This window comes from Callorhinchus milii, unplaced genomic scaffold (assembly GCF_018977255.1).
Source record: "Callorhinchus milii isolate IMCB2004 unplaced genomic scaffold, IMCB_Cmil_1.0 Scaffold5, whole genome shotgun sequence".
NCBI lineage: Eukaryota > Metazoa > Chordata > Chondrichthyes > Chimaeriformes > Callorhinchidae > Callorhinchus > Callorhinchus milii.
In genome coordinates this window covers 52,447,939-52,470,797 of record NW_024704746.1, presented here as the reverse complement: position 1 = coordinate 52,470,797, position 22,859 = coordinate 52,447,939, and the positions used below count along the sequence as shown (strand labels likewise).

Below are 22,859 nucleotides of genomic sequence, written 5' to 3'. Positions count from 1 at the left end.
AGGGCATGCTGAGCCTTTCTGCTGACTAGACTTTCAATACTTGTGTGAGCACCATTAAAATGCTGCAAGTGAATGTCAGCAAATAATGAAGAAACTCCAAGGCTCAGGACAACAGCTGTTGGCAGGTTTTACCTGGAGTCCTGGTTTGCAAACACACATATATAATAATAATAATCCTTGCATTTGATATAGTGCTTTTCACGTCTTCTAGATGTCTCAAAGCGCTTCACACAATATGCTGTAAAGTGAATTGACTGTATATTTGTGGGTGAAACGCAGCAGCCAATTGCGTACAGCAGTGTCCCACAAACAGTCGTGGATTGAAAATGACCAATTTATTATTTTTTGTTTTTTGGAGGGATTATTATTAGGCGTACCCAGAACTTGGTGTACATCTGGATTGATTTGCAACGTGGTGAGCAACTGCTGCCCAAGCTCCGCATCTCCATTCTGTGGATGTGGCATCTAGTGTATGCAGTATCCCTTTGAGGGATGCTCCAATGATGGGAGGCTTCCCAAAGGAAATTCTTTTCATGAAGGTAGAAAGTCACATTGATTTTATGTTGGCAGCATTTCAATGACTTTATATTTGGTTTCTTATTATTTTAGGAGACCACTGATCACAAAGTCACACTAATGATTTTTATTCTGGAGTAAGCATTTCTGAAATGGGTTTAATTTTTATTCTGGAGTAAGCATTTTCGAAATGAGAATCCATGGTTGTAGTAAATCAATGCAGCGTGATGATAAATGAAAGTAAGGCAGCTCCAAGGCACAAGTATTACTGACATGAAACCCTCCTGTTAATCAGCTATTGTGCAGAATGCAATGTGGTACATTTGTCAAGCAAAGTGTCTGGTCCTGGTGAATGTGAATTCATGCTGCAGGTGACAGTGTTGATCATCCTTTGCTGGTTTGGTTAAATGAACTGAGTCCTCTCAAAGCTGAGAAACGTCTTTCACATTTGCTGCTGGTAAGTGGAATTGCTGCTGACATCCTTAATGGGACGGATGAATGTGGATGAAATACTTTACCGCTTCTTTGCCATGTATTTGCATCTAAATTTGCATCTTGCAAGTGAGACACGTGGGTTCAATTCCTGGCAGGGCGAAACCTTGGGCAAGTTTCCTTACTCTACGTGCCTAATAATAATCCCTCCAAAACAAATCAGTAATCGGTCATTTTCAATCCACGACTGTTTGTGGGACATTGCTGTGCGCAATTGGCTGCCACGTTTCGCCCACAAATATACAGTCAATTCAGCAAATGCAAGGATTATTATTATATTATAATGACTCATCCTCAGATATCTTGAATCGGAGTCCTGTAGGCAATTGGTTAGAGTGTTCGCCTCGCAAGCGAGAGGACTCGGGTTTGATTCCCAGCTGGGGCGAAACCTTAAAGAAAGTTTCCTTACTCCACGTGCCTCTGTTTACCAGGCAATAAGTAGGAACACGGTAGCTAATCAATTGGTGGATCGCTTTCCAGTGATAATAAGGCTTTTAAATAAGTAAACAAACAAGCAAGCAAGCAAACAAATAAACAAACAAACAAACAATTTGGTCACTCAATCCACAACAGTCTCACTGCTGTGTGCAATTGGCTGTAGTGTTTCGCCCACAAATACACAGTCAATTCACTTTACAGTATATTCTATGAAGCCTCAATGATGTGATAAAGCGCTAAATCAAATACAAGGATTATTATTATTATTATAGTAAGATATTGTGTCAGCCTGGCTCAGCTGGGAGTCAGGGTGTAGCACTTGCGTTGTCTCGGCTAACACTCATACATCGTTGGAGATGCTGCCCTTCGGATGACACATTAAACTGAGGCTTTGCCTGCCCATTCAGGACGTCAGAGATCCTGTAGATGGGAGTTACTCCCAGTGTCCTTACCAACAAACCCCCAGACAATGGCTACTTGTGGGCAAATTAGCTTCTGTGTTTGCGTACATAATATACAGTCACTGTAGCTTGCAGTGAATTCTGTGAAGAATTTTGCTCTTTGTTCCTGACGTGAAAGATGCAGTATCAACTGCAAGGATTATTTTTAAGGTTTTTATCGGCTCCACGACTCGTCGTTTCATTGCAGCACGGGCTCTCTGTTTAGGCAATGTGATGCATTTGGCAGAGGTAGACGTGTCAGCTGGTCTCTCATTTAGGTAGGAAGGGAATTGGCTGGTTCTTCACATTCTTCCAGTGATGCTCATGAGGTTGCATTGGATCAATGTGTTTCTTGGTTAGATGCCAAAGCTACCAGGTTGTGTGATGGCTTCATAACTCCTCAGAGTATAACTCAACACAATACCCTCATGTCCTTTTTCCCTGATACTGTTTGTTATTTGATCAGCTTCCAAGATGTCCCCTTCCCCCTCTTCGTCCAATTATTTGTTGCTTGGAACTGCAAATGGCCTTGAGTGCTGAAATATTGCATGTTGGTATGACAATTCCCGTTTGGTTATTGTCGTGAGTAGGTGATTTGGGATGTCCTCCCGACATGAAAGGTGGTATACAAGTGTAATTTTTTCTTGTTATTTGGGTGGGACACAAGCAAAGATTAAACAGTGTTGCTGTCAGAGTGCTGCAATGTTCTGGAACTTTGCACGGCAACGTTTTAAGATCAGGGAGCTGTAAACATCTCCCTCAGGGGATGAAATAGATACAATGGCCTCCCTAATATATCATGTGGAGCAGTCGTGTAAGCCAAACAGCCTTTTCCATTTCTGCACCTTCCTACTTTGTGGGGAGGAAGATGAAGGATGAGGAAGTAGCATCAGGAGATAATGTCAGAAAGGACTTGATGGATCAAGGTCAGAGAGGAGATGGAAACTACAGTGAAGAATACAGTGAAAGTTGAAAGAAAGGATTGAAGATAAAATGTCTTCATATAGATTTCCACCACCCAGCAATGGCTTCCTACATAACTTTTCTATTTTTTTTTGTTGACTGTATGATCTTTTTAAAAAATATATTCTTACAATATTTTCTTTTTCTTGTCATTCCCTGTTTAGCAGTGTGAGGATTGTCATAATTATGGAACATAACAGCCTTCCTCTGGGGCAGCCAGTGTCAACATCAACAAGCCCAGGATTAGTGTTCTGTAGCACTTAATTAGATGCAGTCCATCTAACTGCTGTCTCCCTGAGACAGTCTCAATAATGTGCGTCAATCTCAAAACCACTGCCCCACCAGTGTGACATTTCTCAGCTATTTATTTTGAGCCTCATTCCTCTATTAATTAACATTGGAAGTTGAATTGAGATTGGCATTCATCAACACTGCTTTATAAATCCATCGCATCGCTACCTACTGTACCTACTGCTTGCCATCCCATTGATGTTCCCATACGTCAATGGGGGTTCAGGTGAAGGCTCTTCCATCACATCCTGTAGCTCAGTGGTTAGAGCACTCGCTTTGCAAGTGAGAGACCTGAGTTCAATTCCAGGCAGGGCGAAACCTTGGGCAAGTTTCCTTACTCCACACGCCTAATAATAATCCCTCCAAAAAACCAAAAACAATAATTAAATTGGTCATTTTCAATCTACGACTGTTTGTGGGACATTGCTGTGCGCAATTGGCTGCCGCGTTCGCCCACAAATATACAGTCAATTCACTTTACAGTGTGTTCTGTGAAGCGCTTTGGGACGTCCTCCCGACGTGAAAAGCGCTATATCAAATGCAAGGATTATTATTATTATTATTATCCCGATCCTTTGTCAGAAAAAAGGGAAAGAGATAGAAAAGGACAAAGTCATGAGAATGTAACTCAGTCAGGTCTAAGGTGCTCCAGTACCTTCTCAGACAGTGTTTATTCCAGCATTGGGTCTAGATAAAATGCAGAACAGATACCTAGATGGCAAAGGAAAGGTACTGTAAATTTCTTAGCCTTTTGGTTGAGATCAAGAGAAGTTTAGCTTCTGTTTGGTTTGGGACTTGGATCTGGTTATGGGGAAAATTCTTAAATTCAGTCTCAATTCAAGAGTCCCGTAGTTTACTGGTCAGCGCACTTGCCTTGCAGACAAGCAGATCCCGGTTCGATTTATGGGTAGGGCAAAACCTTAGGCAAGTTTCCCTACTCCACATGCCTCTGTTTACCTAGCAGTAAGTAGGAACCAGGTTGTTAGTCGATTAACGGATTTCTTTCCGAGGGTAATAATCTCTTGAAAAAAATATTAACTTGGTCACTCAATCCATGATTGATTGTGGGACTGAGCACAATTGGCAGCTGCATTTCACCCACAAAATACAGTTAATCCATTTTGCAATATATTCTGTGAAGCGCTTTGAGAAGTCTCAACCACTTGATAAGATGCTATATCAAATGTAAGGATTATTATTATTGTATTATTATATTAATTCAGGTCAGTTCTTAAAATGACCCAATTAGCACCCCAATTAAGACTGAATTTGAGAATTTCCACAATTCTGTGCAGTCTTAACATTTAAGACAAAATGTTCTGACAGATGAAGAGCGGGTAGAATTTCAGGCTACTGTTAAACAGCTTTGTTGTCCATTGGTCTTTGGTATTGAGATTACATGACTCTCAGTGTCTCAGTAGGTGCCAGTTTCATGATAATAACATAATAATCCTTGCACATATCATGCCTTATCATGTCGTTGAGACGTCTCAAAGCTCTTCACGGAATATATTGCGAAGTGGATTGACTGTATCTTTTGTGGCAAAACGTGGCCAAACTGGGTTCCTACTTCCTGCTAAACAGAGGTGTGTGGAGTAACAAAAACAACAAATTACACTTGTATAGTGCTTTTCATGTCGGAAGGATGTCCCAAGGTCCTGGCCTATGATTTCAGCCCGCCTGGGAATCGAACAAATAAAATAAATCCTCTTGTTTGTGAGCAGAGCGCTCTAAACCAACACTACAAGAGTCCAGGGTATATTGGTAACACCTGATTTTTTAATCTGTTATGAATGCAGTTATCATAGGCTCCTTATGTTAGGCAGGTGTAGAGTGTGGATACGACTTGTGAGTGTCAATATAGACGTTTTTTGACAAAATGTGTTCCTTAATACGTTAATTGTTACTTGGTTGTCGGGTGAAAGCGAGCGATGGGCGAAGTTACATCTGCCGTAGTCAGCTGCAATTGTAATTTTAATTCTAAAAGCTTTGCAAGCTCAATGCACATGGCTCTCTGATGTAAAGGATAATCACATAAGACCTTTGATCACCTGGCATTGGAATTGTAAGCATATGGAATGATTAAATTCCCATTAGCTTTTTTTAAAAAAATCACTTGCGGAAAGCTGGCATTTCCTGTTGCAGTTTCCCTGTTATATTAATACTCTGTTTTTAAATTCCTTATTATTTTTAGAAAAGATTGCAGTGCTTCAGCATTTTTATTGTCCGGACCCTTGGCATCTTGCTTGACCCTCAACTATCCTTTCTATCCCACATCCGTGCCATGAACCTCTCTACCTTCCCCACCTCCGCAACATCGCCCGGCTCCGCCACTGTCTCACACCACAGGTCGCTGAAACCCTCATTCACGCATTCATAACATGCAGGCTTGACTATGGAAACTCCCTGTTTGTCGATCTCCCCAAATCCTCCCTTCATGGGCTGCAGATCACCCAGGACTCTGAAGCCCATGTCCTCTCCCTCACCAGGCTCCGTGACTCTATTACCCCCACTTCTCGCTCGACTCCACTGGCTTCCCATCACACAGAGGATACAGTTCTACTGGTCCTCAACTTCAACAAGACAGAGCTCCCCCAGCACTGCACTGACGGAATTCCAGAATGACTGAGCACCTCGCACAGGTGTCAGCCGGTAATTCTTGTGAAAAGAATTGTTTTAAAATACTTTTTGAGATAATTGTAAATTAACAACCACATTACTGATCATAATAAGGCAGTAATTCAAATTTTTTGGGGGGTCAGCCGAGTGTCTGACACGAGCAGAAATCCATTTTCCATTTTCATTTCACCTTCCGTTTTGTTTATGATGATTGATGCTATCATTTTATAATAATAATAATTCTTATATTTGATGTAGCTCCTTATTCAAATTATTCAAAAATTATTGTTGCTTTGTGGTATAAACAACAATGTTGCTATGCTGTTTAAATTGAGGAAGTGGTTTCGTTCTCAGAATGAGAACTGTATATATAATATTTAATAATAATAATAATCCTTGCATTTGATATAGTGCTTTTCACATCTTCGAGACGTCTCAAAGCATTTCACAGAATATACTGTAAAGTGAATTGACTGTATACTTATGAGCGAAATGCTTGTGCAGCCAGAATGGCTTGTGCTTTGCGATTTCCTCTATGGTTCAATCAATTACCTTCCCTATTGTTGATTCGCTCACACCCGATTTATTCACCACGAAATGTGGCAGCCTGTTTGCGCATAACAATGTCCCACAAACAGCCATGGAATGAATGACCAATTTCATTTAGGGGATTTTAGGCCAGGATTCCGGGAAAAACTCCCTTCTCTTTTCAAATAGTGCCATGGGATCTTAACGACCACCTGAACAGACAGATAGGAACTTGGTTTAACATCTCATCCGAAGGTGCAACCTTCTCCGACAGTGCAACATGCCCCCAGCACTGCATTGGAGTGTTAGCTTAAACAATGTGAATACGAGTTCCAATGTGGGGCTTGAAACCACAACCTTCTGACTCAAACAGCAACAACAACTTGCATCTAGATATCTATATAAATAGCAGAAGGGATGAGGGACAAACACTGAGCCAAGCGGACACCAAAAATGTCATCTCACAATAAACTAATTCACCAGTGAGTCAGAAGGTTGTGGGTTCAGGCCCCACCACAATGAACAGGGTCGACCATGCGATCGCTATAGTGGAATTTATGCTGCAGTGAAGAAGTGTATTGTAGTTGCACTGCATTTGTGCTACAACCATATTTATGTGACATATTTATGTGAGGTGCCATTTCGGCTGCAACAAATGTCTCTGTTGTCCCAGGAAAGCTGATTTCCTGAATAAGACCCTGACTTGTTTCGAGTATTATTTTATTCATCTCCTTCCCTTCCCATCCTCTATGAATGCTCTCCCCACTCTCTCCCCTCTGCACTATCTCCTCTAGCCTCCCGTGGCCACCATGCCTACGGGCTGACAATGCCCCGTTAAATACCTTGCTCCCGGTCTCTGTGTGCACACTGTGGCTGTTGCCCAGACCCTGAAAATGCTTCCCTTCTAGTCCCCACTCTCTGCTACTCCCAATCAGTCCTTCTGTCCCACTGCCCTACTTACCCTCTGTCTCTCCTAGATCTCATCAATGCATCCTTCTGCTCCAGCTTGTGCATCCTCTGCCGGGCCTATCGTCGCTCTCGGTGATGGTTGACCCAAAGCAGCCACCCTAACTGCCCCATCACTCACTCTCCCCAACACAGCAGCCTTGCCCACCTCCGAAAGGTAAACATTTTCCCCCATGGATATCCTTACCCTTCCCAACTCCCCCCCGCCTCTCCCACTCTCCACAGTCAGTTGTCTCCCAGAGCCTAAAATCCTCCCGACCCTCCCTCTGAAGTCCTCCTCCACCATCCCACCTACTTGCATTTCTCTCCAGAATATCGGCTCGCTCTTAAACAAAGCCCTCAAGGTTTATGACCTCATTCTGAAACCTTGGGCTCACTGAAAACTGGCTGTCCCCCGGCGACCCTGTCTCCCTGATTGAAGTTTCTCCAGCCTGGTTACACCTTTCACCACACCCCCCCACCCAAACCGACATGGAGGTGGGGTGGCCCTCATCTCCCAAACTTCCCTCGCTCTATCCCTCTATTCCTCCGGCTCCTTCCCCTCTTTTAAACACTTAATCTTGTAGCTTCCCTCTCTCCTTGAAAATCCTCATCATTTATCGTTCTCCAAAACTGCCTGGTTCCTGACATCACCTCCCTCCTCTCATCCATCTGCCTCTGCATTGAACACCTGCTCATAATGGGTGATTTCAACCTTCACCTAAACTCCTCTTGCCCCATCTCCTCTGACTTCACTGCCCTCCTCTCCACACTAAACCTCACCTTCCACGTAAACTTCCCGACCCACAACCGTGGCCACCCCCTCAACCTCATTATCACTAATGGCCTTAACATTTCTGATCTGTTCATCACGGATAAGGCCATCTCAGATCATTTCCTCATGTCCCTCTCCTCCCGCATCACCCTCCCCTCTTCCAAGCCCTCCACCATCTTTGTCCGACCTTGGAAAAAGCTTCCATCTGAGTCCCTCTTCCTCAGATCTCTTCTCCCACAGCGATCCTGATGCAGCCACCAAGACACTAAACAATCGCCTCTCTGCAACCCTCAATTCCCTTGCCCCCTGAAATCCCAGGCTGTCTCCAAATTTATCCATTCCCCCTAGTACAACAGTCACCTCCTCTCCCTCAAAATAAAAACCCAGATGCTTGAGCACAGATGGCACAAATCCAGCCTCACAACTTACTGCCAGCTGTGGCTCGAGGATCTTTGCAACTATCGCCTTTCCCTCTCACAGGCCGAAACTGCCTATTACTCCAAAACTATTTTGGAAACCAAAAACAACCCAAAGGCACTGTTCTCCACAATCCATCACCTCCTCCACCAGGGGTAATAATTCTTTCAAAAAAAAATAAATGCGTCACTTCAATCCACGACTGTTTGTGGGACACTGCTGGGCACAATTGGCTGTCACATTTCTCCCACAAAATATACAGCCAATTCACTTTACAGTATATTCGGCTTTGAGACGTCTCAAAGTTATGATAAGGTGCTATATCAAATGTAAGGATTATTATTATTCCTTGCCAAAGCTTTCGAATGCATTGTCGCAAACCAGCTTTGCTCTCACGTCTCCCTCCATGCCCTCCTCAAACTCCTCCAGTTGGTTTCCCCCCTGCCCACAGCACAGACAAGACACTTGTCATGGTCTCAAACAACGTCTTCTCTCTCTATGACCACGTCTCCCTCTGCCTCCTCATCCTCCGAGATCTCTCTGCCACCTTCTTCCATTCTCACCCTCCGCCTTGCCCCTTCCTTCCCCATCTTCAGGTCATGCCTGAGGACCTTCCTCTTCGACCGTGCTTATGGTCACCTCCTCTCGGAGGCGTCACGCTCTGCCACTGTCAAGTGTTCTGGGACGCTACTCTGCATGAGGGGTGCTATATAAATGACCTGCTAACTCCATACAGACCTGTCTGCTTCCTCTGCTCAGCAGTCTGTGGCCTGCTCCATGTCCCCCGACCTGCCTGCCCAACCATCGGCAATCGGGCCTTCAGCCTTTCTGCTCCCACCCTTTGGAACTCAATCCCACATTGCCTTCGCCTTGCCCTCTCTTCAACTGCGCCTTCGGTCACCCTCCTACCCCCATCATCCCTGCCCTCCACCTCTCTTGATCCCAACCCCCAGTTTGGGTGCAAATCCTTGACTGTTCAGCGCCTTAGGATGTCCTTGCTACATGAATGGTATGCTATGCAAATGTAATTTGTTGTTGTTGATGCATCAAAGCAAGAGCTGAACTCTGCTGAGCACCGGGAGAATCCTGGGATTTTCATAATTTATGCCAGCAAGCCTGCTGCCAGTGGGAGGGGGAAATGAGGAGAACATGGTGAAGTCCAGAAGAAAGTTTGACACAGAGACAGGCTTCTTTTAAAAAGGACTGTGAGTTTATAAACATTCGGGGAGGAGCTCAGGAAGTTAACTTGTTCTGAACAGTTGTGTTTCAGAGCGGTCAACCATTGCTAATTGTGTCTTGTGATGGAATTGGCTGTATATAAACCAGCATCTATGTTTCTGTACAAACTGCTGATGTCTGAGAAATCTCCAGCCTCATTAAAGACTTGCCGAGGGATGCGTGGTGTCCACTTTGAAATAAAATAGAGGGTTGTTGTTCGGAGGGGTCACAGCCCATCTGTAAAATCTGACACAAACAGAGGTCCACACTGTCAAGTACGAGAGAAGAATCTGAGAGAGACTGAGAAAGAGAGACAAAGAGAAACTGAGAGAGAGACAGACTGAAAGAGACAGAAAGAGAGAGAGACAGAGACACAGAGAGAAATTGAGAGAGACTGAGAAAGACTATGAGAGAAAATATATTAAAGGAGTCCAACCATTGGGTCCTCCCGAAAGGAGTCCTCCCACAGGAGTCCTCCCAGCTGAGTGTACAGCTGAGTATATGTGGAGTCCTGTAGTTCAGTGGTTAGAGCACTCGCCATGCAACCTGGGTTCAAGTCCAGGTAGCGCAGAGTTTCCTTACTCCACATGCCTAATAATACAAAACACAAAAAACAATAATAAATTGATTATTTTCAATTCACAACTGTTTGTGGAACACTGCTGTGTGCAATTGGCTGCGTTTCGCCCACAAATATACGGTCAATTCACTTTACAGTCTATTCTGTGAAGGGCTTTGAGACGTCGAGAAGACGTGAACAGCGCTATATCAAATGCAACGATTATATTATTATTACATAAAGATAAAATGTCTATCTGTGTATCTGTCTGTGTGTCAATCTATATTCCATATTGGATCCTTTGGTTGCAAGCGAAGCTGTAACGGGTACAACTAGTTAAAAATAACCAGCCACTTCTCAGAAGCAACCTGGCAGTTTCTGCAAATGGTGCCTGGCTAGTGCTCTCTCTCTCGGTTTATCCACTGTATCACCACCTCCAAGAACAAATTACATTGTATAGTGTCATTCATGTCAGGAGAATGTCCCAAGGTGCTGCACAAGTCAAGGATTTGGACCTATGCAATGGTTGGGATCAGGAGGGGTAGAGGGGAGATAGGGTAGGGGTAGGAGGGTGATCGAAGGCGCGGTTGAAGAGGATATAATAATAAACATTGCATTTGATATTGAACCTGATCTCGTCTTCGAGACCTCTCAAAGCTCTTCACAGAACATATTGCAAAGTGAACCGAGTGTACATTTTGTGGGCGAAACTCGGCAACCAACTGTGCACAGCATTGTCCCACAAACAGTCATGGATTCGGTGACCAAACCATAATTTTTTGTTAGATTTGTTTTAAGGGATTATTACAACAAGATTACATTTGTATAGCACTTTTTACATCAGGAGGACATCCCAAGGCGCTGGATTGCCCCCGGAAAAACGATCTGCCAATTGTCTAACAATCGGGTTCCTACTTACTGCTAGGTGAACATAGGGGTGTGGATTAAGGAAACTTGCCCAATGTTTCGCCCTGCCCGGGAATCAAACCCAGGTCCTCTCGCTTGTGAGGTGATTGTTCTAACTGCTGAGCTACAGGACTCAAGCTCCACACTAAGATACAGGGTACAGAACGTCTCACGTTGACATCAAAATTCACAGAATTTACTATAAAGGGTTGTGACTGCATATTTTGTGCACAGCAATATCCCACAAACAGCCATGAAGTGAATGACCAAGTGAATACAATAATGTGTAAAAACATAGTGAAAGCCAAACATGAACCAAAGACTGGTGCTGCCCCTGCAATTTTCAGGGATCCAGAAAGCGTATTTATTAATTGTTTGTCCTTGTTTTTCAATCAAGGAACACTGCGAAAGTGGGGAAAAAATGACGACCAAGATGTCAGCAATCGCCATGTACTATGCAGAGAAAAACGTGCTTATCACAGGAGCCACAGGCTTCATGGGGAAGGTGCTGGTGGAGAAGTTGCTGCGATCCTGCCCTGACGTCAAAGCCATCTACATGCTTGTGAGGCCCAAGACTGGGCAGTCGGTGCAGGAGAGAGTCACCAAAATGATGAAGTGCAAGGTACCGCATTACCATCCTCCAGATAACCCTGCACACTTCAGGCTGTGTTGCTATGTTGTGTTGGGCAAAGGATCCAATTGTCCTAATAATTGAGTGATTTGTTTCTTGGGTTTTGCTGGAACTGGGAACTATTTTACACGTGAGGAAAGCTGGCATTCATATTGACCATGAGGCATGGGAGACGGGAGAGAGAAGAGGAAAGTATCATTACACATGGGTGGAGAGGCCATTTCTTGTGATGTCAGTGCAATATAGTAAATCGTTTAAAGCAGCAACAATGCTACTGGCCAGATATATGACCGCTTTCAGTGATGTATGTTACCAGCCTCAGTGATGATGTACATTCCTGATCTCAGTAATGATATACGTGTGTCCATCCCTCAGCAATCAGTGAATTAATAATAATGTTGGCTCTTCTGTTGCTTATGTAACTCACTGCAGTGTCCAAAGTAAATCAGATGCACTGGAACCACATGAGCGAAATCAGGAAAGTTTTTGTAATGGTTTATATCTGTGGATGCACACCAGTAAGCCCTAGTGGGAACTCAAATTCATAACCTTCTGACTCAGAAGAAGCTATCTTATCTATCACCTCAAAGACTTTGGACCCAACCAGGCTGATTCAGGCAGTTTGCCAACCAAATGGGCAAAGGCCCAGATGTGGCGATTGAGGAATCTCCACCAGAGACCAACAGAGGTTAAGTGTGGGAATCTCGGTTTCTTCCTGATAGTGAAAGGTTTACCCGCCTCCTGATTTTTCTTGATGAGAAAAAGTAACTGCTGGAAAAGTGGATGAGAGAACTCTCTGCTGAGCTCTCAGTGTAAGCACTTTAATCCTTTTGCGACAGTTCTCACTCCTTGATGTATGTGCAAACTTTAGTAATGCTTTTGTACTAAGTGGCCTCTGCTCTCTCTGTCAGTGTGAGTCCCTGTTTTGAAGATGACTCAAACTAGTCAGAGTCACATACAGATCAGTATTCCCGGTTAACTCCAATGTCTGGTAACTGGAATGTCTAATCGGAGTCTGCTCGCACTAGCAGAACTCCTAAGTCAACAGCTACTCTCTGAAGTGCTTACACCTTTTCTTGTTTTAGAATATTACAGAGACTCAAGGATACATTCGGTAGAAACAACCATAGGCTACCTTGCGTTAAGGAACACAACAATTTAAGATATACAGCAATGAGATCAAACGTAACTATCACACATAACTATATCAACTTGCAGTCCAATACGACATTAGTAAAATAGATTTAAACCAACCCGATGGTACAATAGTCCTGTACATGTCAGTACGTACAGGAGGATGACCATTAGTTAGCGACCATGAGGAGCAAGAGCATTGCTTTTTATAGGCGTGTGGCTCCTCCTACCGTATGATCCAAATGCGAGGGCTTTTTCCCGTGCCAGCGCCCACGTGTCCTTCCACTCTCCAGGCAGCTTGTTAACTGACTGTCAATCAAACAACCCTGGACCTTTACATTGCTGCAAGTCGGGGACCTTAAGTACTCTGTTTGCGAAGTCTTTTGCAAGCAGCTTCTGCAACAGAATCCATTTAAAGGAGGCGGAGGATGCCTCCCCATTTCACTTAAGTAATATTATATTGGTTTCTATACTAATAAAGCAATATTTGTGTGTGTGTATCAGCCAAAATCTCAATAACCGATTGACGTAGAGACATGATTTATCATAAAGATCTTGGAACTGGGAGTGTCATGGGCTTATTTGTTTTGGGGTATCTTTTATCTTTGATGAGCTATGACCTAGACAAGCTCATTACACATGTATGTGCTGCAGTTACACCTGGTGGCCGCGCCACCTGACAGTGGCGCTGTGGCATCGTGCGTCACAGAGCACGCACACACGCAGCACGAGCTCAGACTAAGCCAAGGGGCGGGAATAAGATGGTGGTGGTGAGGTGGCAGTTACCTCGAGCAGCGTTGATGGTAGCCGTTCGGCTGCTTTTCCTGCTGTTCCTGGGCAGCCTCGGGCTGGACTCTGCCACGTCAAATTTGGGCCGGTGGCGGGTGACGGTTGGCTCGGTAAGGCCGCTGGATTTCCGGGTTCCTCCACACCGCAGCCTAGAAGCGACCAGCCGGGGAGGGCGTGACCTGGGGCTCGAGTTGGGGGCCGGGGTTTAGCCCCTCCCCCTCTGGAGTTTAGCCTCTCCCTCTCTCCCGTTCCTTATGTATATAATTTTATTAATAATAATAATCCATGCATGCTTATAAAATCGAAATGTCTGTCTGTGTGTCTGTCTGCGTGTCAATCTACATTCCATGTTGGATCCTTTGGTTGCAAGTGAAACTGGGTACAGCTAGTGTGTGTATATATATATATATATACACATTATTTACACATTACCACGGACTGCAAGAATAGGGGAACGATGACACTTTGACAGTCGCCTCCATTCAGATAACAGAAGCAATGTTGCCATTCAGAGTTGACCTTTGAAAAATTGTCACAAAGCAAAAACTGCTTGGACAAAAATAAGTTAGAAAACCTTTGAATATGAGATCTGGAAGCATAAGAACCAGCCCTGGGACAGAACTGCTCCTAGTGCTGTGGGGACTGTTGTTGAAGCTGTCACATTAGTTTATTTGTGCCCAAGAGTTCTCACAGGCGGGTAATATGCTTCCATTTTCCTGCAATACTTTCAGCCTAGTATTTATTTCTACTTTTAGGTGTCAGCCTGGTTGAATTGGTAGAAGTCTCTCCTCTGAGGTTATATTCCATGGCGACATGCCTTTGCAATGTTGGAGGAGTGTTTGGTTATGGAGGTGCCGTCATTTATATTAGGTACCTCCTCTTCCCCTCGCTCCTTCCCCTCCCTCTTCCCGCATTGCTGTTCGGATCAAATTTTCCTCGCTTTTTTGAGTGATGATTTGAACTTTATTTAGCATCTTAGTTTCACCCCATTGATAAGCTGTACACTTCCAGAGTGCTGCACGACCCTGCACTATTCACACACTTTCACAGAAAGATTCAGCCCGCAAGGCTTTGAAACATCATCAAAAGAATGCAGCTGTAAATCAGCAGGCATCTGTGAATTTTTTAGTGGCAGTAAAATTTGTACAATAATAATCCTTCCATTTGATATAACGCCTTATCATGTTATTGAGAAATCTCAAAGCACTTCACAGAATATATTATAAAAAGACTTGACTGTGTACTTTGTGGGTGAAGCCAATTGCACACAGCAGGTGTCCCACAAACAGTAGTGGATTGATTTTATTTATTAACATTTTATTTTAGGGGTTATTATCCCCAGAAAGCAATCTGCCAATTGACTAACAACCGGGTTCCTACTTACTGTTAGGTAAACAGAAGGTGTGGAGTAAGGAAACGTGTCTTAAGATTTCACCCTGCCAGGGAATCGAACCAGGTACTCTCGTTGTGAGGCGAGTCCGCTAACCGTTACACTATGGGACTCCATAGTGGATCTCCCTCCCTCCACACCGTTCCCAGCTCCCAAACTTTCAAACACCGCCTCACAACTTACCTCTCAGACATTTTGGCCATCTTTGCCCTCCCCACCCTCTTCAGCAGCTACTCCTTCTCCCCAGCAATGATAAGTGCTTTTAGATGTCCTCCTGACATAAATGATGCAATATCAACACATATTGTATTGTAACTAGTATGGTATGCCTTTCAAAATCTGAGTTCAGCTGCTTTTCACCATAAGAAGGTAGACCCGTTGAGCTATTGACGTACACAGCTACAGATCCAAGGTTGCCCGTAATGAGCCTACGGGTGAAAATAAAAACATGCTTATGTTGGAATTCTGCACTGTACAATCTATCAATGTCCGGTGTCGAAATCTTATAAAGGAAGCCTGTTCCTTCCAGTTCTGCTCTTATTGTTTCGGTCAGACAGTCGTGTCTTTCTGGGCCTCCCAATGCTGGCACCATGTGGTGAGGTGCTTTTGGACTGCAGACTGAACAATTGTGTTCTTCACTGTCCAGAACAGGCACGTAATTCAGCCACTAAGCCTGAATCTCCCACCATTAATGACTTGGTTCTTCTGTCAGGTTTGTTCACAGCGCTACACTGAATGTCAAAAAGTGAATCAAGGATCAACGAAGTTCTTCTGCTGAAATAATTGGCATCTCCTCTGCTGGAGAAGCTGAACCTTTGCCATGCCTAAGTAGCTATAAATTGTTAATGTCCAGCAGCAAAAGTTCAAGGGACAAAATGAGTCAGTACATTTCAGGGTGGAAAAAAACATGATGTAAATATTTCACAGGAGAAGATTGTGTGTGATTGCACACATCTGAAATGTGGTGGGGAAAGGGACTCAGAAACATCTGAGATTGAGGGGCGGGAGCCTCTGTAGGGAAACTAACAGAAGACATGCTGTAATTGAAGGTGAGAGCAGGTATTGGTCAGAGTCAGTACACAGAGGGAATCTGCTTCCAGGTGGCAATCGTAACAAAATAATAATAATTCTAATAATAATTCATAGATTTCATAGATTCATAGAATGTTACGGCACAGAAAGAGGTCATTCGGTCCATCGAGTCTGTGCCGGCTCTTTGACAGAGCAAGTCACTTTCACTAACCCCAATCACCAGCTTTCTCCCCAAAAACCCTGCAAACCCGTCTTCCCCAGATACCTATCCAGTTCTCTCTTAAAAACTGTTATCGAATCGGACTTTACTATCCTTTCAGGCAGATCATTCCAAATTCGAACAACTCGCTGAGTGAAAAAAATTTCTTCTAACCTCCCCTCTGCTTCTTTTGGTAGATATCTTAAGCCTGTGACCACGGGTCACAGACACACCTACCAGCGGAAACAGCTTTTCCCTATCTAGCCTGTCGCAAGATTTGCCTTTAACAAATCCATGTTGGCCGTCTCTAATTACCTCGTGTTCCTCTAAGTAGAGATTTATTCTGTCCCAGATTATGGACTCCAGTAGTTTTCCGATGACCGAAGTTAGGCTGACTGGCCTGTAATTTCCGGGTTTGTCTTTCTGCCCCTTTTTGTAGAGGGGGGTAACATTAGCCATTCTCCAGTCTCTTGGCACCACTCCTGTGTCCAATGACGATTGAAATATAATGGCCAAAGCCTCCGCTATTTGAACCCATATCTCCCACAGCAACCTTGGGTGAAACCCATCTGGTCCTGGTGACTTATCAATTTTGAGCCCAGTCAATCTTTCAGAACTTCCTCTCTGTCTATAGTAACCTGATCTATGTCCTCTACCTCTCATCCAATACTGCGGCATTTGGGGCATCCATTTCCGTTGTGAAGACAGATGCAAAGTACTCGTTCAGTACATCAGCCTCTGCCTCCACAACAAGATTGCCATCATTGTCTTTGATTGGCCCCACTCTATTTTCCTTTATGTGCTTGTAATTCTTTAATTTGAGATAGCACTACAGTAAAGTGAACACAGCAGCCCAATTTGCATGCAGCAGCTAATAATAATAATAATAATAATAATCCTTGCATTTAATATAGCACTTTTCACGTCTTCACAGAATAGACTGTAAAGTGAATTGACTGTAGATTTGTGGGCGAAATGCAGCAGCCAATTGCGCACAGCAGTGTCCCACAAACAGTCGTGGATTGAAGTGACCAATTTATTATTGGGTTTTTTTGAGGAATTATTATCAGCTAAGAAGTGAATGGTCATTTTTTATTTGGGGGATTATTGGCCAGGTCTTCGGGAGAAACTCCCTTCCCTTTTTGAATAGTGTTATGGGATATTCAACTAAAGAACAGTCAGACAGGACTTTGATTCAATGTTTCCTCTGAATGACAGCAACTCCAACGAGGTAGCACTGCCACAGTAAATACTGGAATATCAGTTAGACAATGTCTGCAAGCCCTGATTTGCATCTTGAACCCACAACCTTCTGACTCAAAGATAAGTGCAAGCCAAGCTGCATCACATCTTTGTAATTGTTTGCTATCCTTCAGCCTTGCTTATCATGGTATCATCTGAAGTCATCGTCTAAACATGAAATGGTGTGCAACTCATTACCATGGGTAAATGAATTCTGTGCCAGAACTTGGATCAGTTAGGAAGCCACCTATAGACATTGTGTGCTAAGAACAACAACTTGCATTTATGTAGCACCCTTCACACAGGATAGCTTCTTGGAGTGTTGAACAGTGTTGCAGCTAAGCTAAGGAGAAAAGGGAGGTGACCATAGGCACGGTTGAAGAGGAAGTTCTGCTGAATGAGCAAACTGGAAGAGGAATAATACCCAGGAAGATTCCAAAACGACGAGCTGACAGAGGGCTTTAGAAACGTGTTGGAAGCCACTCCAGCACAATTGCCTCAGTATACATTATCTTTATGCCTCCATTTGATTGCTATCTTGTAATCACCTTTCCAGGATCCATTAGTCTACATTAGTGGTGGCCAACCCATGGCCCACGGGTCAAAAGTGGCCTGGGGGCTATAAGAAAATGGCCCACCAAATATTCGCATTTACCTGGGTGAGTCTGTTTTTTTCAATGTTTTATTTCCAGTAACAACTGAGTGACAATGTTTATGGTGTGCCCATATATCAAGAAATATTCAAGCAAGAAAATTTATTTGGTTGTCCGATCCACATAATTGCTGCCAGGTACCCATTTCTCTGAGTCCTGTTAAGATATAGTGTGATTTTATTCCAACTGCAGTTCAAGAGGTCAAAACGTTGTGATATCTACCCTAATATTTAAAACAAAAACATAATTTCTTTAAGACTTACATTGCAATGGTATCACTACTATATCCCGGTATAACAAACACCATTGAGTGCGATAAATGTATCCCATATCCACTCAGATTAACCATGAGAGTGCTGTGTCCCAGAATATTTTTCAGAAAATATTGCAGATGAAGAAATGTTCTTTTGCCCCTTTTATTTTGCAATTTTAAGCATGAGAGAGACACAGAACATCTGTTCACTGTCTACTGAACAAGAAATAAAGCAGGTGTACATTTGCATTGCAAGATGAGAGTGAGTATGTAAAAACTGATCATTGCTGTGATGAGAAGGCAGTTCAGTTCTATACCTGGTCCCGCTTCCAACAGATCACTTTGCCCACTTATTTCATCCTCCGTTTCAAAAACGATGCTTTTTTTTGAAAACCACACAACTCAAGATAGAATACTGCATTTTATTAGCTTGCCCCACCCTCTGGAATTCTATCCCCAAATCCCTCCAACTCGCCCGCTCCACCGCCTCCTTCATGGTCCATCTCAAGACCTTCTTCTTTGACACTGCCTTTAGTCACCATCCCACCCCACTCCCCCTACTCTCCAACCCAACCCTTAACTCTCCAACACCTTGGGACGTCCTTCCGATGTGAAAGACACTATATAAATGTAATTTGTTGTTGTTGCCAACAGAGAGAGCTGCTAGAACAACAACAACAACAACAAGATTCCATTTATAGAGTGCCTTTCATGTCGGGAGGACGTCCCAAGGTGCTGGACAGTTGGGTCAGGACCCGAGCAGGGGGGAAATGGTCAGGGTGAGGGGACGGAAGGGAGGGTGCGAGGAGGGGGTAGAGAGTTGAGAGGGGAGCTGCCTATTTCCACCTGCTTCACTGCTTGGCTATGTTCCCTGGTGTATTCTTCACTTCCTGACTATATTCCCGGGGTATTCTTCTCTGTCTGATGTTTCGAGAGGTGACTCCTGCATAAAGCCCATATGTGTCACTCTGATCTCTAGTTATTCAGCTTTGAGTGTGCTCCCTTTCAGAGTCACTGTCCTGAGACATCACTACATGGGCCTCTCTGACCTGAAATCCTGAGGACAATGTCACTGCTAGACTTGCCTGTTATAGTTGCTCCTTGTGTCCTAAGAAGATTTTATCAGTGTGGCAGTGTTGCTCCCACTGTTGTTTTTTTTTGCAGAACACATTTTCAAATCCAATGTTGTGTTAGTCATCAATTTTTGGCTGTATTATAAAATTCTCAAAACCATGACGGAGGACATCAGTTCATTTGTGTTCAAAAATATCAGGAAAAGGTTCATGCACCGTGTGCTTTCAGGAACGATATTTCCTCAGATCAGAAGAGATAGTAATTTCACAATCTGCCTTTGCTTTGCAGATTTACATTCTGCACTGCTTGTGGTTGTTGAACACAGTGGCTTGTTACAATACTGCAACCGCAGATAAAAGGGAAACAAGTTCAGTGGATTTACTTCCCAGAACAACTTTCATCTTGTAACTGAGAAAAAAGGTCGCCCGGGCTTTCACCCGCTACGGGTAATTTCACAATGGAAAGAAAGATGTTTTATGGGAACGGGTGCTGATGACATGCCTCTTGTCACTGGTCTGTTAATGTCAAAAGGCTGCTGCAGGCCTGGGGAGATGTTTGCAAGATGATTGCCCCAACTTTCCCTCCATAACACACACTTAATTTCCCCTTCATCTCATTCTGTAAAGTGCTTCCAAGAATTTTCTTTTAGGGTAAAGGCAGCTCATAAATATAAATTGTTGGTGTGGATTTGAACAGCTGGTGCCTGGTGTAAGAATGACGTGAAGAGGAATACTCACTGATGTTGTCAGATGTATTTGTCAGATGTATGGCGGTGGTACTGAACAGATTTGGATTAGCACGATACTGACAGTGGAGTAGGTGACAACTGGAGGATTGCTTTTGTACATTGTCATGATACTTGTCTCCATCTTGTTTCATGAATAGTGGATTGAAGTGAAGAGTATCCTGCAGTGTGCCTTTCCCCTCAGGTCGGGTGTCAGCTGGTGGGGAGAGAGGATACACAGAGAAAGAGAGAAATAAAATCACTGCAGACTGTGGTTAGAAGAGTTCTGAAAGTTAGATGGAACAGAACCATCTCTGCTTGGCCTGAGATGTACTGTACATTGCACACTGAGTTGTTTGCTCCTTCAGATTTGCCATCCAGTGTGCTTGAACGATCTATGACTTGTGCTGCTAATCCATATCAATCGAAGATTCTTTATGTCCCTGCACTGCAAGAATTTGTCAAATGAGCATAACATTCTTATTGGCCCCGTCCGCTCAGTTATTTTTTAATCCCATTAGATTTTTAATAGTAATAATAATCCTTGCATTTGATATAGCACACGTAGCATGTCATTGAGACATCTCAAGCGTAAATAATATACTATAAAGTGGATTGCCTGTATTTTGTGGATAAAACTCAGCAGCAAACAGCCATGGAGTGAGTGACCAATTTTATTTTGGGAAGATTGTTGACCAGGACACCAGGAGAGAGAAATACCCTTCTTTGGTATCTCTTTAACATCCACCTGAACAGACAGATGGGACCACGGTTTTAACATCTTGTCCGAAAGATAACAACAATAGCTTACATTTATATAATGGACCTCATGCAGGGTAGCGTCCCAGAGGATGGCACCTCCAAGAATGCAACACCTTCCAGCACTGAATTGGAGTGTCTTCTTAGACTATGTGATTCCAAGTCCTATCTTGGGGCTTGAACCGACAATTTTCTGACTCTGAGGTAAGAGTGCTACCACTGCACCAGGCTGACACACCAACCATTTTGCCAACATCCATTTTGCCAAATGGTCATCTGAGGAGACTGAAATTGAGCAGATTCGAGGAAAGTGAAAAATAAAGATGAGTTGCTTCTAACCAATAAACCAACATTTCACTGCTGGTTAGGTTATCGTTGAATATTTTCAACATTCATTTCGACATCTAGCCTCAGTTATTGTTTACATCAAGTTTTCACTGGAGGAGTAAAGAGAGCAGGCTGGTTGGCTTGGGGAAGGACAGGAAAACCAGTGCTCATAAATTTCTGACAATTCACCCCAGGGCTTCACCATGATCCAACCAGCTCTCTTGAACAAGGACAGTGTGAATGCTGGAGGGAGAAGAGGATGAATGGGGAAGTTGTGATGTGAATATGGGATGACAGCTGAAGTTCAGACATTAGTGTTGGTGTATCAAACAGTCAACTTTGCAGAGTACAATTCATTTTTTTTTTCCACCGTAAACAAGAAAACCGCATATAGTTGTCCTCCCATCCCTTTGCTACTGTCTGGCGCTGTACAGAAACAGGGGGAAGTGGGAGATTACTTTAATTGGGAAGAAAGTAGGCATTTAGGCTGTTTGCTATGTATTTACCTGTTAATAAATACAGGGAATGTGGGATGGACTTCCAGAGGGTGGGGATAAAGAGGCTGAAGACCCGACCACCGATAGGTAGTATAAATAATAAGCAGATTATTTTCTAGAGGGGGAGAGACTAGATAGTGTTAATGTTCAAAGGGATTTGGTTGTCCTTGTACAATAGTCACAAAAAGTTAGTATGCGGGTACAGCAAGCAACTAGGAAGGCTAATGGCATGTTGGCATTTATTGCAAAAGGGTTAGAATACAAGAGTAGGGAAGTCTTGCTGCAACTGTATAGGGCCTTGGTGAAACTGCACCTAGAATATTGTGTGCAGTTTTGGTCTCCTTATTTAAGAAAGGACATACTCGCCTTAGAGGGGGTGCAGCGTAGATTCACTAGGTTGGTTCCTGGGATGAGGGGGTTGATCTATGAGGAGAGGTTGAGTAAACTAGGTCTATATTCTTTAGAATATAGAAAAATTAGGGGTGATCTTATAGAATCATATAAGATTCTTATGGGGCTTGACAAAGTAGACAGTGTGAGACTGTTTCCCCGGTAGGACAATCTATAACTAGGGGTCACAGTCTTAAGATTAAGGGTCAGCCTTTTTGAACAGAGTTGAGGAAACACTTCTTCACTAAGAGGGTAGTAAATTTATGAAATTCTCTACCCCAGAAGGCTGTAGATGCTCAGTTCTTGAACATATTCAAGACTGAGGTTGATAGATTTCTAAGGATAGAGGGATTAAGGGATATGGGGATAAGGCGAGTAAATCGAATTAGGTTAGAAGATCAGCCATGATCTTATTAAATGGCGGGGCAGGCTCGAGGGGCCGAATGGCCTACTCCTGCTCCTAATTCCTATGTTCCTATGTAATACTTGGCTGTGTGGCTCTGTGCTAACACACTCAATGTAAGTTCCTACCAATCCTTTGGTTATGAATTATAACATGTCTACCTGGCTGAGCAGAAAGTGCATTAGTTACAGCTCTGCTTCAAGTTCACAACAAATGAGACAGCTCATTGAAGAGATGAACACTAGCAATTACAAA

General features: G+C 43.5%; 1 protein-coding gene across 1 annotated transcript in view; it reads left to right on the top strand.

Moving 5' to 3' along the window:
• Positions 1-22,859, top strand: part of si:dkey-97m3.1 (fatty acyl-CoA reductase 1) — a 72,129-nt gene that overhangs the window by 22,105 nt on the left and 27,165 nt on the right. Inside the window, exon 3 of the mRNA XM_042335841.1 lies at positions 11,505-11,729. Coding sequence (XP_042191775.1) covers positions 11,529-11,729 — 201 coding nt within the window. The 5' untranslated portion in view covers positions 11,505-11,528. The remainder of the gene's footprint in view (positions 1-11,504; positions 11,730-22,859) is intronic.